At 55.3% G+C, this 21,857-nt stretch overlaps 1 protein-coding gene across 7 annotated transcripts; it reads right to left on the reverse strand.

The window, feature by feature from the left end:
• Nucleotides 1-768: 768 nt before the first annotated feature.
• DHCR7 (7-dehydrocholesterol reductase) lies at nucleotides 769-20,410 on the reverse strand. Of its 7 annotated transcripts, none has more exons than XM_024987120.2 (10): nucleotides 20,365-20,410; nucleotides 18,365-18,541; nucleotides 14,253-14,381; nucleotides 11,874-11,977; nucleotides 11,102-11,324; nucleotides 9,605-9,695; nucleotides 8,713-8,926; nucleotides 6,677-6,881; nucleotides 5,740-5,871; nucleotides 769-2,471 (listed from the first exon to the last, which is right to left on the reverse strand). In XM_024987120.2, exons 4-10 carry the CDS (start codon nucleotides 11,969-11,971, stop codon nucleotides 2,007-2,009), a joined length of 1,428 nt encoding a protein of 475 aa, XP_024842888.1. In that variant the 5' UTR covers nucleotides 11,972-11,977; nucleotides 14,253-14,381; nucleotides 18,365-18,541; nucleotides 20,365-20,410; the 3' UTR covers nucleotides 769-2,006.
• Nucleotides 20,411-21,857: the final 1,447 nt, after the last annotated feature.

Consider the following 21,857-nt stretch of genomic DNA (forward strand, 5'->3'; position numbering starts at 1 on the left):
GTCAGGCCAGATGGGAGAAAAGCTCTGATCCTTCCTGGCTATTCCAGAGTCTGCCTGGCTTTGCTTAACCGATTCTAACTTGAGCAGGGGACACGTTGTCCTGCACCTGCCCTCCCTGCTCAGAACGTGGGGCTCCCAGCTCACCCCAGTCCTTAGTTCCTCCAGACGTGAAGCAAGACTAGCACCATCTTTCTGGTTTCTCCATTCTCTTGCTGGGGGCAGGCAGTCCAAATGGAGTTTCTCCCTTTGGCAAATGGAATGGATTCTCACACCCAGCACAAGAACAGCCCCAGCAGAGGGCCGACGGTGGCGGAAGCGGGGGTCCCTCCCCCTGAATCCCAGGATGGGTACCCAAAGCTACGAGGCTGACCCCAGGCCTTTGTCTACGGCCAGGTACCAGTGGGAGACAAACCACGCAGAAGTCTGAACAGGGGAGGTTTATATGGAGCTTTGTACAAATCGAAGGTGTCTGGCAACCCTGTGTCCAGCAACCCTCCTGGTGCCATTCCTCCAACAGCGTCTGCTCACTCTGTCCCTGTGTCACATTCTGGCGTCTATGGCCGTACCTCAAAACTTCCGGTACATTTGTTAACAGTGATCTGTGATCAGTGGCCTTTGATATGACTATGGTCATCATTTCGGCGTTTTTTAGCAATAAAGCATTTTTTAATCAAGGTAGGTACACTGTCCTTTAGGACAATGCTATTTCATACCTAAGAGTACAGAATCGTGTAAACATAAATTACATGCACCGCAAAGCCAAAAAGCTCATGAGACTTGCTTTATTGTGACACAGAAGTCCTCTGCACAGGAACCTTAAGTTGCGAACTTTCAAAGATGCAAACATGTGTCCTGTCAACGTTAGGCGTGGCCCTGCAGCTGGCCCTCTGTCTGCTGCCGCTGGCCATCGTTCCGCTCTGCCATCTCCCACCTCCCCTCCCCGCCTCCAGTCAGTAAGTCTTCTGCCTGTTCGCTCAACGCCAGCCCCGGTGTTCTTGCCTGTTCGCTCGACGCCAGCCCCGGTACGCCAGCTGTTTTAGTGTACCACTCTACTTTGCAAGTCATGTCCTGTGAGATTAAAAATGTTTTATTTGTAGGAAAAGTACTATAAAACTATTACAGCACAGTACTAAACAGCCAACTGTGCCAGCTGGGTACCTGCACTAACTCTGTTAGACTTAACGAACAAATTGGACTTTACAAACGCTTTCTCAGATGACAACTTGTTCATATGTCAGGGACTTACTGTGTTTGCTTTATCGGGGTGGTCGGGAACTGAACTCACGATATCTCCCAAGTACACCTGAATAAAGGATTAGTAACTCTATCAGGCCAGTAACATCTAAAAGTCAAGAATACCTGTGGGTTGAGGAGCCGGCCATGCTAAGAAAGGGGTCCCCTCCCGAGGCTGGGGTTCAGGTCTCCTTGGAGAACGCTTGGGTGAAGACCCCCTTGGTGGTGGCCAAGGTCTCTGGGTCACCTGAGCAGAGTCTGTAAAGAACCAGAACCAGAAGCTGGCCCTTCGTTGTGCAGCGTCCCTCAGCACCCTCTACAGAAAAATGTGTTAACGCAGTGCAGGTGCAAAGGAGAAAATCTGAAGGCCGCAGCTCACCACCGCCGAGCAGGCAATGCAGGCAGCACCTGGAGCTGAAGGCGGTGCAGCGACAACCCGCAGAGCTGGCGGGCCACTGCTACTGTATTTAGCAAGAGCTAAGGGCAGGACTGGCCAGGGGGCTGGAGGACGTCCCCTTCGATGTCAGACACCCACTGTCTGGACCGCAGACAGAGAGGAGATGAGTCATCTGCAGGTGGACCAGGTCATCCTCTTGCCCAGCGCTGCACACAGGTGTTTCTGCTGGTGAGAAGGCAGCTGGTGTGAACCCTGGGGATTGTGCTCGGGGCAAGAGCTCCATTTAACAGATGAGGATGCGGAGGCTCCTGGAGGGCGGGGCTGGGACCCGCGCTCTTCACCGCCCCGCGGGGGCTCCTCCTGGCACGGGGCCCCTCTAGAAGATGCCAGGGAGCAGGCGGTACGGCACGGCGGCCGTGTAGTGCTCCCAGTCGCGGCCGTACTTGTTGGCACAGCGGTGCTCGTCCCGGAGGCAGCGGTGGGTCAGCAGGATGGCCATGAAGATGATGTAGAAGTAGGGCAGGAGGTGGCCGCCGCCGCAGGCCAGGCAGTACGCCAGGCTGCCCATCAGGTCACCCGTGTAGTTGAAGTGGCGGGCCACGCCCCAGAAGCCCGAGACCAGCAGCTTGCTGTGGTGTCTCTGCCCGTCGGCTGATGTGTAGGAGCACTCGATGGCCTTGGGCTTCCTGCCCCAGATCAGGCAGCGCCCGTCCGTGCGGCGGAAGAGGTCCTTCTGGTGGTTGGTCATCCGGAAGATGTAGTAGCCGAGCAGGCCCAGGAGCAGGACGCCCAGCGCGTAGTAGGTGGGCAGCTGCACGGGGTGGTACACCAGGTACAGGCCCTGTGGGGCGAGGCGAGAGGTCAGGGTGGCGCTGTCCGGGCGGTGGGCGGACCACGGGCGCAGGACCACGGCCCGGATTCACACCCCAGCTGTGCCCCTGACCAGCTGCCCACCCGGCCCTGCCTGGGTTTCCTCTCCTGTGAAGAGAAGCACCCGCCTCGGAGGGGATCAAACCAGTACGTGTGCAAATGACACAGGCTCCACCCCTGGGTCGGGAAGGTCCCCTGGAGGAGGGCCTGGCGACCATTCCAGTATTCTTGCCTGGAGAACCCCACGGACAGAGGCTGGCGGGGTGCAGTCCATGGGGTCGCAAAGAGTCAGACACGACTGAAGCGAGTTGGAAGGCGCACACCTAGCTAGTTATCTGCCTCTATCTACACACACACATCACATACAGTATAAACGTAAAATATATAGCATATGGGACTTCCAATCATGGCTCAGATGGTAAAGGATCCGCCTGCGATGAAAGTGACCCACGTTCGATCCCTGGGTCGGGAAGATCCTCTGGAGAAGGCAATGGCAACCCACTCCAGTATTCTTGCCTGGAGAATCCCCAGGACAGAGGAGCCTGGTGGACTACAGTCTATGGGGTTGCAAAGAGCTGGACACAACTGAGCAATTAACACACACAGCATAATATTAAAAGTACCATTTGAATAGGATAGTTAATTTTTTGTGTCCCCTTGGCTAGGCCATGGGACCCAGATACTTGGCCAAACAGTAGTCTACTTGCTACAAAGGTATTTTTAAGATGTGATTAACGTTTCCAATTAGACTGAATGAAGCTGATCACCCTCCACAAGGCAGGTGGGCCTCATCTAATCAGCTGAAGACACTAAGACTAAAAGACTCAGGAACAAGAGTGAATTCCACCAGCGGACGGCTGTCAGACCCAGCTGCAGTAGCAACTCGTCCCAGGACCTCCAGGCTGCTACCAGCTGCCCTGAAGAGTTTGGACTTGACGGGACCATAATCACAATCAAATTAACAGACACATACGTGTGTGTGTGCGTGTGTGCGTGTGTATATGATCTACTGCTATCAGTTTGCATCCCTGGAAAATGGTGCTCACAGTAGAGGGAACCAGAGAGCTTGCAACCACCAAGTGGAGAAACGGGTCCAGAGGGTCTGTGCAGAGGACCCAGAGTGGGGACCGGAGGCTGGAACTTCCAGCCTCCAGCCCAGGGCTCTTTCCCCTCCACCCTGCCGGCTCTGCTGGGACCTTCCTGCTTCCCTGCTCTTGCTGTGGGATGCCGCAGGGGTGTCAGCCAGGTAACAGCAGCCCTGCCGTCACGGCAGGACTTGCTGACCGCCCACCGCCTCACACATGCTCATCCTGGTCAGCCTACAGGGTCTGTCCACCTTGGTTCCCTCCACTCTCGCACAGCCTGTTAAAGCAGGCCATCTGGGCTGCCGCGAACCACACACGTGCCCAGGAACCTGTTCTCTTCCACCCCACACCTCCTCACTTGGGCTCACGCCACGAGCAGGCAGCATGCGGCCGGGCTCTTCACGCAACCTCCCTACACAGGAGCCCGCACACCACGCAGAGGAAAGAAGGGCTCTTCTCTGTGAGCTGGGAATGGTGTGGAGGGCTGGACATCCCCCAACAGCCTCAGAGAGCTTCCCGGGTGGCTCAGTGGTATTGAACTTGCCTACCAATGCAGGAAATGTAAAAGATGCGGGTTCCACCCCTGAGTCGGGAAGATCCCCTGGAAAAGGAAATGGCAACCCACTCCAGTCTTCTTGCCTGGAGAAATCTCACGGACAGAGGAGCCTGGTCGGCTACAGTCTGTGAGGTCACAAGAGACATGACTGAAGTGAAGCAACAGCCTCAGAACCACCCACGCTCCTCCGTGAGGTGGTTCCTGTGGCACAGAGGACACGGCGGGTACCGGGGCAGAGCTGCCCAGCCCAGCTCGAGTCATCAGCCCAGCCCTAACCAAGGTGAGTCTGCCCTGATTTTCCAGAGATGCTCAAGGCCCCGTCCCCTGGCTGGTGGCCCGACAGAGGCGCAAAGCCAGGTCCCTCTGGCTCCCCAGGCAGGTTTCTACGCTCGACTCTCGTGATGCACGCGAGGGAACCTCTCCGGGAGCCTGTGGTCCCGGCCAGCCTCCACCCTCCTCTCCCCTGGAACGCTCCCCTCTTCCAGGACTCCTGCCTGGCACTGGACTCGTCAGAGCCCAGCCTCTAGGCTGGTCACCCCCAGCCTCTAGCCTGGCAGCGTTCTTACCCCCAGACTCTTTCGTTCTGCTCTTGGTTTGGCTGTGGCTCCCCCAAGATGCTCTGGCTGATCCCCATGCCCAGGCTGAGGGAGCCTCCTTGGCCCTCTCTCAGCTGTCAGCACTCCACTTCCTGTCAAGCACCCCCTCCCCGCCCTGGGCTGCCTGCGTCAGGACCCTTCCCTGCCCAGCCATGAGCTCCGAGAGGGCAGGGCAGGGCCCCCCAGCGTGTCCTCCACTCACGTGTGAACACTCAGACCCTTAAAGGGAAAAAATGCCTGGACAGCAGGCCTCTTATCCTTTCAGTGTTAAGATCGGAATAAATATGAATATCAATAGCTACCTTCATCCACCCTGATCTCACATCCACCCTGATCTTTCTTTAGACCCACAGTCTACTCTGAATCATCCTCTTCTCAGAGTCTTAGGGGCTGAGTTGTGTCCCCCACATTCGTATGTTGCAGTCCTGAGCCCAGGACCTCAGCAGGTGGTGGTATTTAGAGCCAGGCCTTTAAAGAGGTGATTACAGTAAAATGAGGTCACGAGGGTGGGCCCTAGACCCACAGGACTGGTGTCCTTATAAGAAGAGGAGGTCAGGGCACAGACACACACAGAGGGACGACCCTGTGAGGACACGGGGAGGGGACGGCCGTCTGCACTCCCAGGAGGGGGCCTCAGGAGGACCAGCCCTGCCCACACCCGGGCCTGTGAGTCCACCCTCCAGGAATCCCAGTGAATCCTGTTCCTGGAGACAGTGAATCCTGTTGTTCAAGTCGCCGGGTCTGAGATATTTTTTACAGCAGTCTGTGCTGACTCATAACACTAAGCCTTCTCTTTTCCCTAAAAGGGCACCAGCCTCCCTTCTCCAGGTTCTGGTGCCCCCCCACACCACCTGAAAAATCCAGACACTTGGACAAGGCTTGGCACGTGCTCAGCTCGTCTGCTCTGAGGGCAGTGCTGGGCATGCCTGCGGACCTGGCCACCGAAGGTCCTGCTGAGCAGGGGGGCGAGCATCATGGGGGGCTCCCTGGCCCACTCCTCACCTGCAGCGTGTACAGGTATGGCAGCCAGACGCAGTCCCCCCAGCCCAGGTACCACCCAAAGTGGTCGTGGCAGATGTCGATGGTTTTCAGGTACCAGGTTTCGTTCCAGAAGAAGTCCAGCACGTAGATGGCCTGAAACACAGGAGCGGTCGTATACTGACCACAGGCACAGACCACACTCCAGGACGGGACGGGGTCCCTGGGTGGCCCTGAGCTCCCCTGGTGACAGGCACCGTGGGGCAGCTGCTGCGCTTCCTGCCGGGCCTGGGCCATCAGGGGCTAAGTGGGGGAGGGAGTCCCTGTCTGCAGTCTGAGATGACACGTGGCCCAGAAGAGGGGTGCCCAGCAACGTCCTGGACGCCAATGCCCAGAGCCGTGGAGCTGGGAGCAGAGAGATGGCTCTGGGGGTGGGGGACTGGGACGGGGTCCTTCCACGGCCATCAGAGCTGTGTTGCCAGGACCACTGACACGCCTGAGGGGCAAACTGGAGTTCGCCATGGGCCACACGAGTCCCCAGGGCCAGTGCCGCTCCTGATAGGTGAGGACACAACTCCTTCACCTCCCACTCTGCAGCTAGCCTCCCAGACACGTGCGAAGGGTGCCGACCCCCCTCTACAGTCTTTCAAGAGACTTCCCTGGTGGCTCAGATGGTAAAGAAGCTGACTGCAGTGCAGGAGACCAGGGTTCATTCAATCCCTGAGTTGGGAAGAGCCCCTGCAGGAGGGCATGTCTACCCAGTCCAGTATTCTTGCCTGGAGAAGTCCATGGCTAGAGGACCCTGGTGGGCTACACAGTCCACGGGGTCTCCAAGAGTCAGACCTGATTGAGCGACTAATATTTCTTACTGTCTTTTGAACGCAATCTGGCTTTTGGGTTTCCCCAGCACCCAGTCGGTGTCCGAGCTCACAGCCCCCGACCCAGGCCACAGACAGGCTACCTGCAGGATGTTGACCAAGACCATGGAGTTGGTCACGTGGCCGTAGAGCTCCTGCTGCTTGGCTGCAAAGGACAGGTTGATGAGGGTCCAGGCGACGATCCCGGGGCGTCCATTGAAGAAGAGCTTGAAGTCAAACCACTTCCCAATTCGGGGGTTAAACTCAACGCCCATCATGTAGTTGTAAAAGAAATTGCCCGTGAATTTGCTTGAAAACACAAACAACAGATGCATGCTGTCAACGAGTGCCTCTCACAAGCAGCCTCCTTGGCTGGCTTGGACACAGGTGCGCAGCCCGGCCTGGGTACTGCAGGCCCAGGAGAGAAGAGCCGGGGGAGGCCTGCCGTGAGCTGCAACGACCCAGCACGCAGAGACCGCGGGAGCCTCCGGCCCCCTCCCCGACAGTCGTGATACTTCACTTGGCATTCAGCCCGGCCTTGAGCTGAGATGCTCACTCTGTCCTAACGAAGGTGGGGAGACTGTACCTGGGCAGGTGCCCAGGATCCTCCTCCCACGTCCAGCTTCCCCGGAGGTGAGCTGCCCAACTGGCTCGACTGGACAGAGATTTTCTTCTCAAGGACTCATAGAGCATTCGGGCCCCCGTAGGCAAGTGAGGTTATAAACGATGCCAAGGCAGACGTGAAAAACAGCGCCAGCCTCAGAGCCGGGTGCCCGGCTCCAGGGCCCACACCCATGCCTTGCTGGGCAAATTTTACGTGTTTTGTTGCCCTCATCACCTGACCACAGGCGTGACAGAGAATCAGCCAGGATAACCCAGCTGGGGACTCACACCACCGCCTGCCGCATATACACGGGGATTTCCGTGTTAGCTAGGGAAGCGTATTTTCATGTCCATTTCCCTCAACTAGGATAAGTAGCAAGAAGCAAAATATACAAAGTCTACAACAGGGAGTGTGACTATAAAGCAGAGACAATGATTTCCACGAGGCATAGAAGGCCAGCCTCGTCATTCGACCATCACACAAGCTCAAAGTGCCAGAATCCAAACACGCTTCCTAAGAGCCCAGGGCTAACAGTTAAAGGAAGCACTTTGCTTTCATCTGGAACCAAAACTAAAATGCAATCTGAGAACTAGAATCTTGTTCACACCTAAAGCCCCACTGCCTACACTTGTCTGCAGGAGGGACCCAACAAACATCTCTTGATGAATGCGTCCATGGAAGGAGGCGGGGAGGGAGAGATGTGAGGATAAGTAGATGCATGGATAGATGAATGGATGGCTGGGTGGATGGATGGCTGGGTGGGGACATGGGTCAATGGATGGATACAGGGAGATGGGGAGGGAGGGACGGGGGATGTGGGATAGACGGATAGATGGATGGTGGCTGGGTGGGTGGATGGTTGGATGGATGTGTTGGATGGGTAGATGGATGGGTGGTTGGATGGGTAGATGGGTACATGGGTGGATGAGTGGATGGTTGGATGGACAGATGGATGAGTGATTGGATGGGTAGAGAGTGGATGAATGGATGGGTGGTTGGATGGGTAGACGGGTGAATGAGTGGATGTGTTGGATGGACGGATGGATAAATGGATGGATGGCTGGTAGATGAATGAATGAAGAATTGGATATATGGATGTATGAAGAGATGGGTAGTTGGATGGTTGCTAACTATCTCACTCAAGGCTCCATGAGAATGGACACCAATCAGTAGGGCTCTCCCTGGGAAGCTATTACATTAAAGCCACTGAGATAACAAGACTTCTTACTAAGACTGCTTTAGGCCGCACTGACGTTTCACAGCAAGAAGGAGTTGCCTCTCCCGCCCTCCTCCTTCCCTATGGCCCTGCTGGAGATAACTCAGCCACTGAAGATAGACTTGGCCACCTTCAACTGCATCCTCCCCAAGTAGGAGAAGGTACCCATTCAATACAAATGCTCCTCAGAGTCCATCACGGTCCCTTGAGCTCCTGCTCAATGATGCTCAATCCTCAGACTTTTGCAAAGTCCTAGCCCAACTTACTAGAAAAAGGCTCTGACCTGCCACCTAGGGCTCAGGCGACCACTGAGGACGTACCATTCCCGGGCGTCAGTGGGGAAGAGGTAGCCCTTGACCATGGCGAAGGTGGAGACGGTGTAGCCCAGGATGTTGGCACACCAGAGCAGCGGGATCCAGTTGTCGAAAATGATGGTGGGGGAGAACCAGCCGAGGAGGTGGGCGTTGGCGAACCACAGGAGGTGCGTGAGGAGCCAGGCCTGCAGGCCGTTGATCTCATACTTGTTGACGGCTCCTGCGGAGGGGAGACGCGAGGCGGGGCCGTCTGCCCACTGTGACTGCTCCTGGCTCCTTTCTGGGGTCCCCAGACCCCAGCCCCCAGAGCCAGTCAGTGGCTCCTGCCACTCACTCAGGCCCTCAGGGTCAACACGCCAGCAGCACACCTCACACTGTGAGCTGAGGACTAACCGCTCACTCTGGCTGAGGGGAAGAGAGGGCGCAGGACATCTATAACCGGCCCGAGGCTGAGTCATCAGCCTGCGGTTTGCTGGAAGCTGGAGCCACAGCAGAAGGGACGAGGGTCCCCTATGGCACCTCGTGGGGCTGGGGGTGGGGGGAGGGTAGCCAAGAGCTCTCTGTGGGTTGGGCCGGGGTCTCAGTGACTGCGGGGAATGAATGGACCAGTCGGCCCTAAGGCCCTGTAAGTCAAAGCTTGGGCCCCTGCGGTGCCCCTGGGGGACTCCAAGTGTCCCTGCCGGGGAGATGCTCCGTAAGCCTAGCCACACAACCAGCAGGGAGCGGGGGCTATTTCATTCCCTGATTGGGAATGTGATTTCTGACCTCACCTCTGGCGGCCGTCCCTGGAAGCTGTGTGTGTATGTGTGTTGGTGGGGTGGGTGTGGGGTCAGGCCCTGTAAGAGGAACGGACAGGGAAAGGCGGCACGTGGGCGAGCGGGGGCGGACCCCGGGTTACCTGCGGGAGTCACGGCGCCCTCCTGAACGCCCCCCACGTAGCCCGGAAGAAACTTGTGGCAGAAGTCAGGAAGCAGCATGTACAGAAGCACCTGCAATGCAGAGATGTTTCAGCCAGTTTCCCCGGGGGCTGCGGGGCCTGGCTGTGCCTCGACACGGCCGTGCCCATCACTTGAGACGATGAACGGGCAGATGCCACAGGAATGGGAGAAGCCATGACTGTGGCTGGTTACTTCTTCCAGAGGAGCTTACGGTTCTGGGAACGCCGACCGCAGGCTGACGGCGGGCTTTGAAGGGAGCCCTGAACAGGAAACTCGTCACCACCACTCAGAACACCCACGCCGTCTCCCCACAGGGCTCAGCCACTCCCTTTGGGAGAGCCCACTAGCTTACATTCCATACAGTTCACCCTTGAAAAGTACTCACTGAAAGTGTTCAGCATATTCCCAAGCTTGTGCCCCCATCCCCAGTGGCTAATTCCAGAACATTCTTATCATCCGGAAAAGGAGCCCCCCCCCCAACCCCGGCAATCCCTCCCAGCGGCCCCTCCCCGCCACCTTCTGACAACCTCCCATGCACTTTCTGTCTCTTTGGATCGGCCTGCCCTGGACTTTGCATATAAACAGAATCAGACAGGACACGCCCTTTGTAGCCAACTTCTCTCACTGAACATCAAGTTCTCAAGGCACCCGGGTTGCAGCCTGTGTCAGACCCTCACTCCTTTCCACGAGAACAACACTGCCCTGTTGTTGGATCATACTACGTGTGTGTCCACGTCTGTCAATGCACACGTGGGCTATTTCTGCCTTTAGGCTACTGTGACTCTCACGGCTCCAAATCACCTTTTACTCAAAAGGACCAAGAGGCCTGAAATGAGAGGGAAGCTGAAGCCCGAAAGCTGGGATTGTGGGGAGAGACAGCTAGCAGAGGTCAGAGCCTTCATCCAGGGCAGGAAACCCTGGGGGTTGGGGGTGGGGGGCAGGGGGCATCTCCCTGCACCATTTCCTAGGATAATGATAACATCATTATTAATATTCAGATATTAAACACTGTCTGTTCAGATATTAAATACTGTCTGTTCACCGAGTTCATGGTGCAGACAGCCTTCTGATGAACTCCTGGTTGGGAAGCTAGTGAGGTCACAGCAGAGCCAAGGCCCACCCCACCCCCCACCACTGGCCAGGCCTGTGTGACCATCTCTGGGGACATGGCCTTGGTTTTGCCAAGACCAAGAGCAGCTCTTAGGAGCTGGGAAACCCTAGGACACGCTTCCTATCGTGCACAGGGCCTCCCGGGGGTGAGCCACGCCCTCACGCCCTCCCAAGCGGGCGCTGCTCCCTGCTCAGCACAGAGGCTCAGTGGAAGCCGAGCCGGACACCGAGATGCCAAGGTGGCGGGTGAGGCCCGGCTGGGTCCCGGGAACAAGGATGTCCGTGTGAGCCGGACGCCATCCCACCCCGAGGAGGGGAGCCCCCGCCGCGCGGCCGGGAGGGCTCACCTGGAGCGTGACCCATGCTGTGTAGATCTGGGCCGCCTTTGCGGTCACGGGCGGCGTCCTGGCCCAGATGTCGGCGAGCCGAGCCCGCCCAGTGGCGAGGTCCGCCACGGGCACTGTCAGGGAGCAGCCGTACTGGTCGCAGGCCATGATGAAGTAGTACACGATGAAGGGCGCAAACAGCAGCAGGAAGATGACGCTCGCCAGGGAAAACCAGTCCACCTCCCTGCGGGGCCGACGGACGGCAGCAGGTCACGGGGGGCTGCCCGGCCCCCTGACCTCGCACGCGGGGCGCCGAGCCCCACGGGCACGCCAGCCAGCACCTCCCGAGAGAAGGCTGTCGGCTCGCAGGGCCAAGGCCCCCACTGCCGAGGCAAGGCACCCCGCTCGCCTGCTCCGCTTTGAGCAGTCTGAAGGCCGACAAGCCCATGGACACCCCAAAAAGCCCAGGGCCCAGGACACAAGCACAGACGGGCTTCCACACCCCACGGGTCCAGAGGCTTCCGGTTCTGGGCCATCTGGGACACTCACCAAGTCCCCATCACTCTGTGGCCTGAGATCCAAGACCCCGTGTCTTACACACTAAGGGCAAAACCAGGATGCCCGCTGCCCCTGACATCAACTTTTACAGGAGATTCTTCTTCGGGTTCCTAACTTTCTAAGTTGGCAAACAGCTACTAATGACAGTCCTACTGATAAAGAATCGCTTTCACAGGTTCCTGAAATCCGAGAGCCCTCTTTACTTTCCAGCTGGGAAGACGGACGGGACGCTTACCAGGCTCGGCCCCACTGGCCTTGGGCTGCAGCGTTGCCGTTGGTGAGGCCGCTGGTGCTCTTGGTTTTAGGGGCGCTGGGCTGGGACTTCGCAGCCATTGGGCCCTGAGGGAAGGAGACGTCAGGCTGAGATCATCCCCCGACAAATGGTCACTGCAAGTCCCTGCCGTCGTTCGCAGGCCCCCACGGGGCTGGACTCCTTCATTCACCGACTCTCCACCTGGTCGTGGATGGATGATTCCAGGCAGGGACTCCCACTCCCGGAACCTGCAATAGCCTCCCGCCCAGCCCTGCTTCTGCTCTCATCTCAGTTCATTTTCCAACAACAGCAGAACATCCTTCTTGTTACAGAAACCCAAACACCTGTGGCTCAGAAGCCTCCCACCACATGCTCCTGCCCCCGCTCACCGGCACGCTCCCATCACACCTGGGGCTGCAGGCACACAAGAGGTCTCTATCCCTCCATGAATGTGATTTATCTTATTCACGATACCTGCTACTTCTCTGTTTAGAACACACTTTACAGGTCTCCTTATTCAGGTCTCATAAAATGCTCCCTCCTCAGTATGACTTTCTATTTTTCCTGGAGTTAATGGTTGCCTCACTTTTTCCATTCACTAAGATTTCTATGCATCTACCACTACTTTTTTTTTCTGAATGCTCTAATGAGCTGTCATACACATTAATAACTGCTCTACATATTCAAGCACAATATCTCCATTCCTCCGTCCCACCCAGAGCCATTCATCTTGTACCAAGAGACAAGCCAGCCCGTGGTCATAACATGAAGGAAGTAGTGACAGCCCCCTTCCAGAGTGAATTCACAATGGTGACGTTTCAGAATATCAGGCGTGAAAAAAAAAAAAAAAAAGATGATCTTCAATGCTTTCAGGAAAAAAATCCAGGATTAAGAATCATGCTAGTAGCAAGCTGGTTCTAGAAGCCAAGATGGAAAACTTTAAAAATTTGGAGGGAAACGTAAGCTGCTAAAGAAAAGGCCAGTTAAAGGACAAGAGGAAATCCCAAGATAATAGCTGGGCACTGGACCAGACGGTAACCAGCCCACTGTGGCACAAGGTGAATGGCTTTGGGCCAGGGGCGGGGGAGCAGGGAATGAAAACAGCACATTTTGTTGTGTTGGAGAGTATACAAAAATTACTGATAACTATGATGGCTCCGATATAACATGCAGGAAAAGCAATTAGGGACAGGTACACAGAAACCTTAGCACATGGAAAAAGGGAGGCAACCATTAACTCCAAATAAATAAATAAGTAAAAAGCCATATAAGGGGAAAAATACCAAACCATAATTATAGTACATTACGTGGCTTATCAGTAAATAATAATTTTGCCAGACAGAAAAAAAAAGATGTGTAAAGTTGAGGGTGCTAGAAGGAAATCATTTAGAAATAAGCAAGTGAAAAACAACACAAAAGTAGCTTAGAGAATGAAAAAGTACTTGCTTCTGGGAAGTGAGACTCTAAGATGACATAGGGAGCTGTTTATTTTTTATATGTAAGTCTTTTAATGCTGGTTTTATTCTAAATGTGGAGATGAATCGCTTTAATACAACTGTACATTCACTTAAAATTTTTCAATGATGAAAACTGCAGCACATCACTTTATTTTCACACCTTATTTTATGGAGCATTTATGACGTACAAGGCAGACCAAAGAGTTCTTTATGGACAGAGGGCCACTCATCTTTACAGCCCAAAACACAGAATACTGAGCCTGGTACATGGCAGTTGCTCTGATTAACATGCTGGAAAACTGCAAAAGGGCCAGAAAAGTATAGGCTAGGAGCTAACTTTGGACACAAAAGCATGTTTTCTAAGGATTAAAACAAGCCCACATAATTATTTTAAGCTTATAATGGCCTTCATTCACCTCTCTGTCACGTGTGTGTGAGCTGCTCAGTCACGTCTGACTCTCTGCCACCCCATGGACCGTAGATTTCCCAGGCAACAATACCAGAGTGGACAGCCATTCCCTTCTCCAAGGGATCCACCTGACCCAGGGGTCAAACCCGGGTCTCCTGTGTCTCCTGCACTGTAAGTGGGTTCTTTACCGCCTGCGCTACCAGAGAAGCCCCAAAAGGGAACGCTGTGGCTGCATGGGCCGGGAAATGAATGTGTCCCTCCCACGTGGCAGGTGAGAATTCTACCACTGAACCATCCATGCACCTCTGTCATAAGCATTGAATTTTTAATAAATGTGGAAGGGACACCCTTAGCATTAGACGGCTGAAAACAGGGGAGAGGGTGGTGTCCAGGAAGTAACTAACTTTTTTTCCTAAGTATCAGGCAGGAGTGGACACTGAGCGCTGATGGACCAGCTGCCTTTGAAAGCAAGCAGTAACCCTGAGAGGTGCTTACCTCCAACCTCTTTCCAAGCGGCTCCACTGCAGAATGTAGGTTTTCCTTCTTGAACTGCCTCCTTTCAACTCTCTAGACTCCTATGCTCCACAGGCCTGCGAGATCCTTTTCAACTCGCTGAACGGAGTCCTGCAGGGCACACAAAGGTGACGAAAAGACTCAGGGAGATAAGGATCAGAAATGATAATTTTCTCAAGTCCCACCTGGTAACCAAGCGAAAGGTGTGGCTCAGCACCCAGGGTTTGAAAGTGCAAGAGGCCTCTTGTGTGGGGATCTCCACGATAAGGTAATCTTATCTTGTAGCTTCTCTGCCTGGCACACACGATGTCTGCCAAGAGGAAGCACTTATAAACAATGGGTAGAGCTGGATGGAGGGTGCTTCCTGGAGGAGTTGCCCTGGAGATGAGCCTTAACACGGTGGACTGATGAACAGCCCAAGCTGGCCTCTTTGCAGACTCACACTGGGCAGTGCACACGACCCTGGAATGTCTACACCATCGACCTGGATCAAGTCCCACGCTGCCCACTCCACCCCCACGCCCACCCCTTCCCCGAAACATGCATCTTCTCCCTAGGCGTTCCTGGAACAAGTGAGTGCCGTGAATACAGGGCATCACAGACAGTGATCTGGGCTTGGAGCCTGGTTCTCTGCAGACTTACTGGGCCCAGTGACCTTCCTGAGTGTCTTGGGGCTTCAAAGCCCCCACAGACACTCAAGGAGGAGCCAAGGAAGTGCATGGGGCTTTTCGGCACCCTGGTCAGCTCCCCGGGCCGCATTTTGAGTTCCACAGGTGACCCCGTGGACTGCAGCCCGCCGGGCTTCCCTGTCCTTCACCATCTCCCAGAGTTTGTCCAAACTCATGTCCAGTGAATCAATGATGCATCCAATCATCTCATCTTCTGTCACCCCCTTTCCTTCTGCCCTCAGTCTTTCCAACATCAGGGTCTTTTCCAACGAGTCGGCTCTTGGCATTGGGTGGCCAAAGTATTGGAGCTTCAACTTCAGTGTCAGGCCTTCCAATGAATATTCAGGGTTGATTTCCTTTAGGATTGAGTGATTTGATCTCCTTGCAGTCCAAGGGACTCTCAAGAGTCTTCTCCAGCATCACAATTCAAAAGCATCAATTCTTTGGTGCTCAGCCTTCTTTATGGTCCAACCCTCACATCCATGCGTGACTAGTGTTTCCATTGCTGCCCTGCAAATAGGTTCATGGAGATGGGAAGTAGCAGACATATGTATGCCTATGGCTGATTCATATTGATGTGTGGCAGAAATCAACACTAGTGTAAAGCTCTTATCTTCCATTTAAAAACAGACAAATATTTTTTTAAAAAGAGTGAGCCCATGAAACTCTAGACACTCCACTCTCACGCCCTGATAAAGGCAGGGCTCTAGGCCCACACACTCATCCTCTTTCCACACACAGTCTGGCTGAGTGGATGCAGGCAGGCAAGTACCCACAGGACCTGTGAGTAATCAACCTTGTTCCTCAACCTTCCCTAATGGCTTCTGCTGATGGTGTCCTGCAATCATGAGAACTGCAAGGCCGGTCTGGCCACCACGTGGTCCCAGTGGGAGCAGTGTCTATGGGGCTTCTCACAGTTAAGCAGGCCAGGTGAGTGCCTTCAGCGTTCCTAGCTGAGAACACCACCATCAACAGCCCGGGACCCATGCAACAGATGACCTAAGTCCTGTGCCAGCCCTTTTGGCATCTTGAGGATTTGGTGTTTGGAGAAGCATCAGAGGTGCAGAAGCATGGCAAAGATGGGATGGCACGGTGATGCCCAGGCGGCCCAGATAGCACTGGCAAGGCTGTGAGTTCCCTGCAGGATCAGGTCTGCTGCCAACACGTCCCCACTTGGAACTCAAAGTGGGTGACCGTGAGCAGCTACTTCTACTCACTGGCCTCAGTTTCCTCATCTACAAAGTAACCCACTCTGTGGGGTAAACGAGGTCCTGGGGCCAGGTGCTCAAAGCCCCTCCCAAGCCCCATCAAACTTCTTCCCAGAGAGGCAGCCACTGCCAAGATCGCCGTCAGCACCACCCAGGCCTCAGGAAGGTGGGCTCACGCAGGGTGTTGGGGTGAAGCTCAGCCTGGCAGAGGTCTAAGGCAGATGCCCCTGCAATGCCCAACCCTGAACCATCCTGCTGCCTTCCACGCAACTCATCTCTTCTCAGCACAGAGGCTGAAAACAATAGTCTTTCGGGAATTCCCTGGCCGTCCAGTGGTTAGGACTCTGCACTTTCACTGCTGAGGGCTTGGGTTCAGTCCCTGATTAGGGGACTAAGATCCCATGAGCGGTGTGGTCCAAACCAAACCAAACCATCCTTTGCCCTCTTTCAGTGTGCCTGTGGGTCAGGGACCTGGGGAGGCTGGCTAGCTTAGCTCCAGCCTGGGATGTGATGATGTGGGTGAGCGTGGGTTTCCTCCCAGCATGGAGGCCTCGGGGCAGAGGGAGGAGGTGCCCAAGCTACCTCTTCTTCCTGGGAAGGCACGTAACATCACTCCCGGAGCGTTCTGTTGGCTACACTGAGTTGGAAGCCCACCGCCTTTCCAGGGCAGGGGAAGCAGGCTCTGATTCTTGCTGGGGGAGCAGCAAGGTGTTAGGGGAGCACAAGATCCTGTGGGGGCCGTCCCTGGGTGACCAGGCAGTCACAGGGGCCACTATTCGCCGAGCAGCTACCAAGCTGCCAGCACCTGTGAACCCATAGAATTCCCAGCCCACTCTCGAGATTGCTGTCATCGGGCCCAGTTTTACAGATGGGGAAGCTGAGGCAAGGAAAGTGGAGAAAGTAGCTAGCACAGACCTCCGGGGACGGAGCTGGGTCTGCGGGGCACACCACCTCCTGTGACGCACTTGGGAGGCGGAGGAGTAAAATTCAGAGTAGTGGGGCTTCCCTGGAGGTCCAGTGGTAAGCGTCCGCCTCGCAATGCAGGGACACCGGTTTGATTCCTGGTCCCAGAGGAGCCCACATGCCACAGAGGAACACAGCCCCTGCAACACAACCATTGAGGCCACGCTCCACGACGAGGAGACCCGAAACGAGAGGCTCACGCACCGCAACAGAGCACACCCACGCTTGCCACAAGCTGAGAACAAAGACCCAGCACAGCCAAAACAAAAATAGTAATAAAATCAAAAATTCAGAGCAGTGATGACAACCGTCACTTTGTGAGTGCTGGGCTAGGTACTATCCTAACACACATACAGAAGCAGCTGGAACATTACTGGAACAGCAGAGGTTCTGGTTTAGAAATGTGTCTGTCTAAGGAGTAGGAGACACATAAAAAGACAGATGTGCCCTAACTTGTACTTAAAGGGATGATAGAATTCAGGCCCAGTGAGGGCTAGGCAGCTGCTCTTCAACTGGAGGACAGTTCCAGAGGCCAGGTAGACTTGCGGGTTGGCTCCGTTGCTACCTGTTGGAATTTATCCCGGGACATAAACAGATGGCTGTGTGAAAAGGCAGATGCATGCACTTCCATTCTGGAGCACCTGCAACATATTGGAGCTGACAAAAGGACTATCAATAGGAGATGAACAACGCGCCCTGGTACAGAGAATACTCAGCAGCTGTTACAAAGAATGAGGTTAACACGGAAGAAGCTTCCCTGGTAGGTACCAGCATGAGGGCAAGCTGCAAGACAGTCTATCCCTAAGAAGCGATTCAAAAGGTCACTCTGATCCAGTGGCTAAGACTCTGTACTCCCAAGGCAGGGGGCCCAGGTTCAACCCCCGGTCAGGGAACTAGATCCCACCTGCCGCAACTAGCACTGGGCACAGGCAAATTAAATACTATGTTTTAAAGCCACATACCAAAATCCTCAACACTGTGGGCCTTCCACGTGGGGGCCCCAGCCCCTTTTCCTGATTTTTCTAGTAGACATGTACTTGTATTATAAAATAATTTAACAACAATAAAAAGAGCCGTTGAAATAGCTCTTGGGAGTCCTTAAATCCACAGTTCTGGGAACATTTGTGGCTCTCTCTGGGGGCAGGGAGGTCATCGGTCCTCAAGGCAGGGGGCAGCGATGTGTGGGGTGATAGCTGAGTTTACCTGCAGTTTTACACCCTCCCACCCACTTTGGGTGGGGTGGTCATGCCCTCACCTGTACGTGCAATTCACAAGCCTCAGCTGCCGAATGCAGAGATGGCTCTTGGCCCTTCCCAGAGCTTGGCCCTGGAGCGCTCTGGTCCGGCTGCTGTGTAGAGGGTCGAGGTCCTGGTTGGGGCAGAGCAACCCACGCCTGAGGCCCTTCTGGGGCCTCCAGAAATAGGCAAGAGCCCTGGAAGGAAATTCCAGAAACACCAAGTCCTAATTCTAACTCTCTAATTCTAAAGGGTAAACTGCAGCTTTGACTGCAGATGCAAGGGTTTCTGTTTTTCAATGAAAAACATGCTCCCTAAACACAATCACGTTTAGAAGTCAAGCATCCAAGTCCAGGCGCTTCCCTGGTGGCTCAGTGGTAAAAACAAAGTCTGCCAGCCATGGCAGGAGGTGTGGGTTCAGTCCCTGATCCAGGACAATCCCGCATGCCTCGGAGCAACTAGGCCTGTGTCGGATGTTGATGGTGCGCATCTGCTGAGCCCAAGCACCCTCGAGCCCATGCTCCACCACACGAGAAGCTGCCGCGATGAGAAGACTGCGCACTGCAACCAGAGAGCAGCCGCCGCTCGCTGCCACCAGAGAGAGCCCTCAAAGCTGCACAGACCCAGCAGAGCCAGAAACAAATAAACAAAATGATTTCTTAAAAAAGTGTAAATCCCCTCAGTCCAGCCCCAGGAGTCCCTGAACTTGGCTGCTTATTCTCCAGATTGTCACAAAGCTACTTGTCACTAGATACACACCCAACCTCCTTTTTTCCCCCCAAATTAGTTTACCTCCAAATTCTTTTGCAACTTCATTTCTTGGCTTTTTCTAATCTTAGTCTTAACCTACTTTCTTAATCTACTACATTAATCCGTAACTTTTTTTTTTAAACAGTAGGTATACAGAAGGATTTTTATGAGAATTATTATAAGAAGTAACTGCATGTTTGTTTCTGGGTTTTCTCCTGGGAAACCATCCTGGTTTTTCAGTGGAGAGTGTCCTGCCGGTGGGGTAACTCCACCCCCTCAGGCCTGTTCCTGCCAGTCTTCCTGGGGGCCTTCAAGGCACCTGGGATTGTTCACCTGCCCACCCACCCCCCACGCTGCCAGTAAATGTAGCCATTGCCCTGAGGACTCCTCCCTCCAAACCAGTCTGTCGCCAGTATCTCTGGGTTTGAACCCTGGCTGTGTCGCTAAGTACACGACTCTCCACATGTCACTGCACCTCTGGGGAGCCTCAGTCTTCTCATCTGTAAGATGGGGTGATGTCCAGAACGCAGTGTTCTGAGAATTTAGTTCAGAGCACCGGACATTCAGCACAGCGCCCGACATTCAGGAAACACCACTTTTGATAAACACGATCTCCACCTTTTCAGTTTTCCTCCCTCCTTTCTCTTCTTGTCTGAAATCTCACCAGAGCAATTCCTACCCTTAAAAACCTTTTCCGTAAAATTATAAAATGTTCAAGAAAGAGGCAATAGTACTCCATCAGTTAAGTTAGTGGGGAACGCTGGAAGAGAAGGAGGGCGCGTTTGGTCTTTTGTGAGCAACTTCCTGCACTGCCTGCCGGGGCCCCGACCCCCACCCCCCAGCCCCCCTGCAATTCGTCTATTCCTAGCAATTCAGAGTCCGCTGCTCCGGGCTCCCCCCTTCTCAGTGAGCAGACAGATGGTCCATGTTTCCTCAACAGGAAACTGCACCCACTCGCGCGGGGCACCCGAGGAAGGAAGCCGTCCCCCCGGCCCAAGAGGCACTCACCTGGCTCCGCCCCGTCTCGGCTCGCCCAGGGAGCTCCCGACGACCGCCAAGGGACGAGCATCCCCGAAGCCCCCGGACCTCCAGACTTTGCTCGCCCGCACGCACGCGCCCCCCTGCCCATGCTTCTGCTCCTACGCGGAGCACCCGCCGCCCTCCACGCCCAGCCCACCCCCCGGCCTGCGCGCGCCCCCCGATCTGTCCACCCGCCCCCTGCGCGGACCCACCTGCGCGCGGCCCACACCGGCGCGGGGGGCCTGCTCACCTGCGCACCCGGCTCCGCGCCAGCTCTGACCTGCGCGGTCTGAGCCGATCGCCGCCCAGTCCCCCTGATGAGGTGTAGAGACAGGCGGCCAATCGCAGACGGGCCCCGTGCGACCCGGCGCCCCTCGGGCCCGGCGATTGGCCGCGGCGCCTCGCCCCACCCCGTGGGCTGATTCCGGGCCACCGCGCGCTCCTCTCGGCAGCCACAGGGCGCTAGACTGACAGCGGAGGACCTGCCCAGCGCGCCGCCTGCCGGCGGGGGTGACACCCAGGGGCCCCGGGAGCGCGGCCCAGCCTGGGGGGCGCGTCCCCAGCCGCGGTCGTGGGCGGGCCGCTGAGCTCCCCAGCCTGTTTCCTCTTCTGCCAGTGGGGCTTCAAAGGCGCTCAGCACACACTGAGCCAATCGTGTACGGACTTGCCGGGTCCACATCAACTCACGAAACAGACAAGATCGCTGCCCTTGGGGTGCACGGTGGGGTGGGGTGGCGGTGCGGGGGGAGCGGGATCAGTAAACAAACAGTCAATGAGGAATATGGTGAAAACCGGTGTGGAGGAGACAGAAGCAGGACGGTGCAGGCTGTAGTTTTATTCGGGGTGTCAGGGAGAGCTCTCGGCTGGAAGGTGAGGGCTCGCCTGGAAGGGGGCCAGAGAGGGAGTTCAGGGCACCGATCAGCTGTGCAGAGCCTCGAGGACAAGAAGTAGCAGAGTTGGCCAGAGGGAGAATTTGAATGGGGAATGCGGGGGTTGGGGGGGGCGGGGGGCGCGAACTGTAGGCTCACCAGAACAACCCGTCTGTGGCCTATTAAACCGGGCGTTCTACATCTGCTTTAACCATTCAAAACAAAGAAGGCCATTTAAAAAAATCGAAATGGGGGAACTACGGTTCAGGCATTTGAAATGGATCTGGATGACCACTGTGGACAGGGTTTCAGACATGTTCCTGCGTCACTGAGAACTTGAGTTTTCTGAACTGTATCACCCTCAAGGACCACCAGCTAGTCTCAGAACAGCAATCTGCTAGCTGCCAGCAGCAAACTTCAAAGACTCAAGGTCTCCTCTTGCACCCACTCCAGTGCTCTTGCCTGGAAAACCCCATGGATAGAGGGGCCTGGTGGGCTGCAGTCCATGGGGTCGCTAGGAGTGGGACAGGACTGAGCTTTTGACTTCACTTTCACTTTTCACTTTCATGCATTGGAGAAGGAAATGGCAACCCACTCCAGTGTTCTTGCCTGGAGAATCCCAGGGATGGGGGAGCCTGGTGGGCTGCCGTCTATGGTCGCACAGAATCGGACATGACTGAAGTGACTTAGCAGCAGCAGCAGCATTCCTATTATAGATTGGTTTATTATTTCTGTTGACAGCAGGAACGGCCAACCCTCTCTCATATACCGCTGCCTCCCTCAATCATGGTACACAGGCTACTTTTGCAAGGGCATGACCTTGACCTGGGTGGCTGTGGAACCCAGACAGCATCTGGTGGCAGGGGGCGGCTCC

The sequence above is a fragment of the Bos taurus genome, chromosome 29 (assembly GCF_002263795.3).
Source record: "Bos taurus isolate L1 Dominette 01449 registration number 42190680 breed Hereford chromosome 29, ARS-UCD2.0, whole genome shotgun sequence".
NCBI classification, from domain to species: domain Eukaryota; kingdom Metazoa; phylum Chordata; class Mammalia; order Artiodactyla; family Bovidae; genus Bos; species Bos taurus.

Coding starts and splice junctions, on each gene's coding strand:
- DHCR7 (XM_024987119.2), bottom strand. CDS start 11,971: ATGGCTGCGAAGTCCCAGCCCAGCGCCCCTAAAACCAAGAGCACCAGC. Junction 6,882..8,712: donor CCCACTGACGCCCGGGAATG/GTACGTCCTCAG, acceptor TGTGTTTTCAAG/CAAATTCACGGGCAATTTCT. Junction 2,472..5,739: donor CATACCTGTACACGCTGCAG/GTGAGGAGTGGG, acceptor CTCGCCCCACAG/GGCCTGTACCTGGTGTACCA.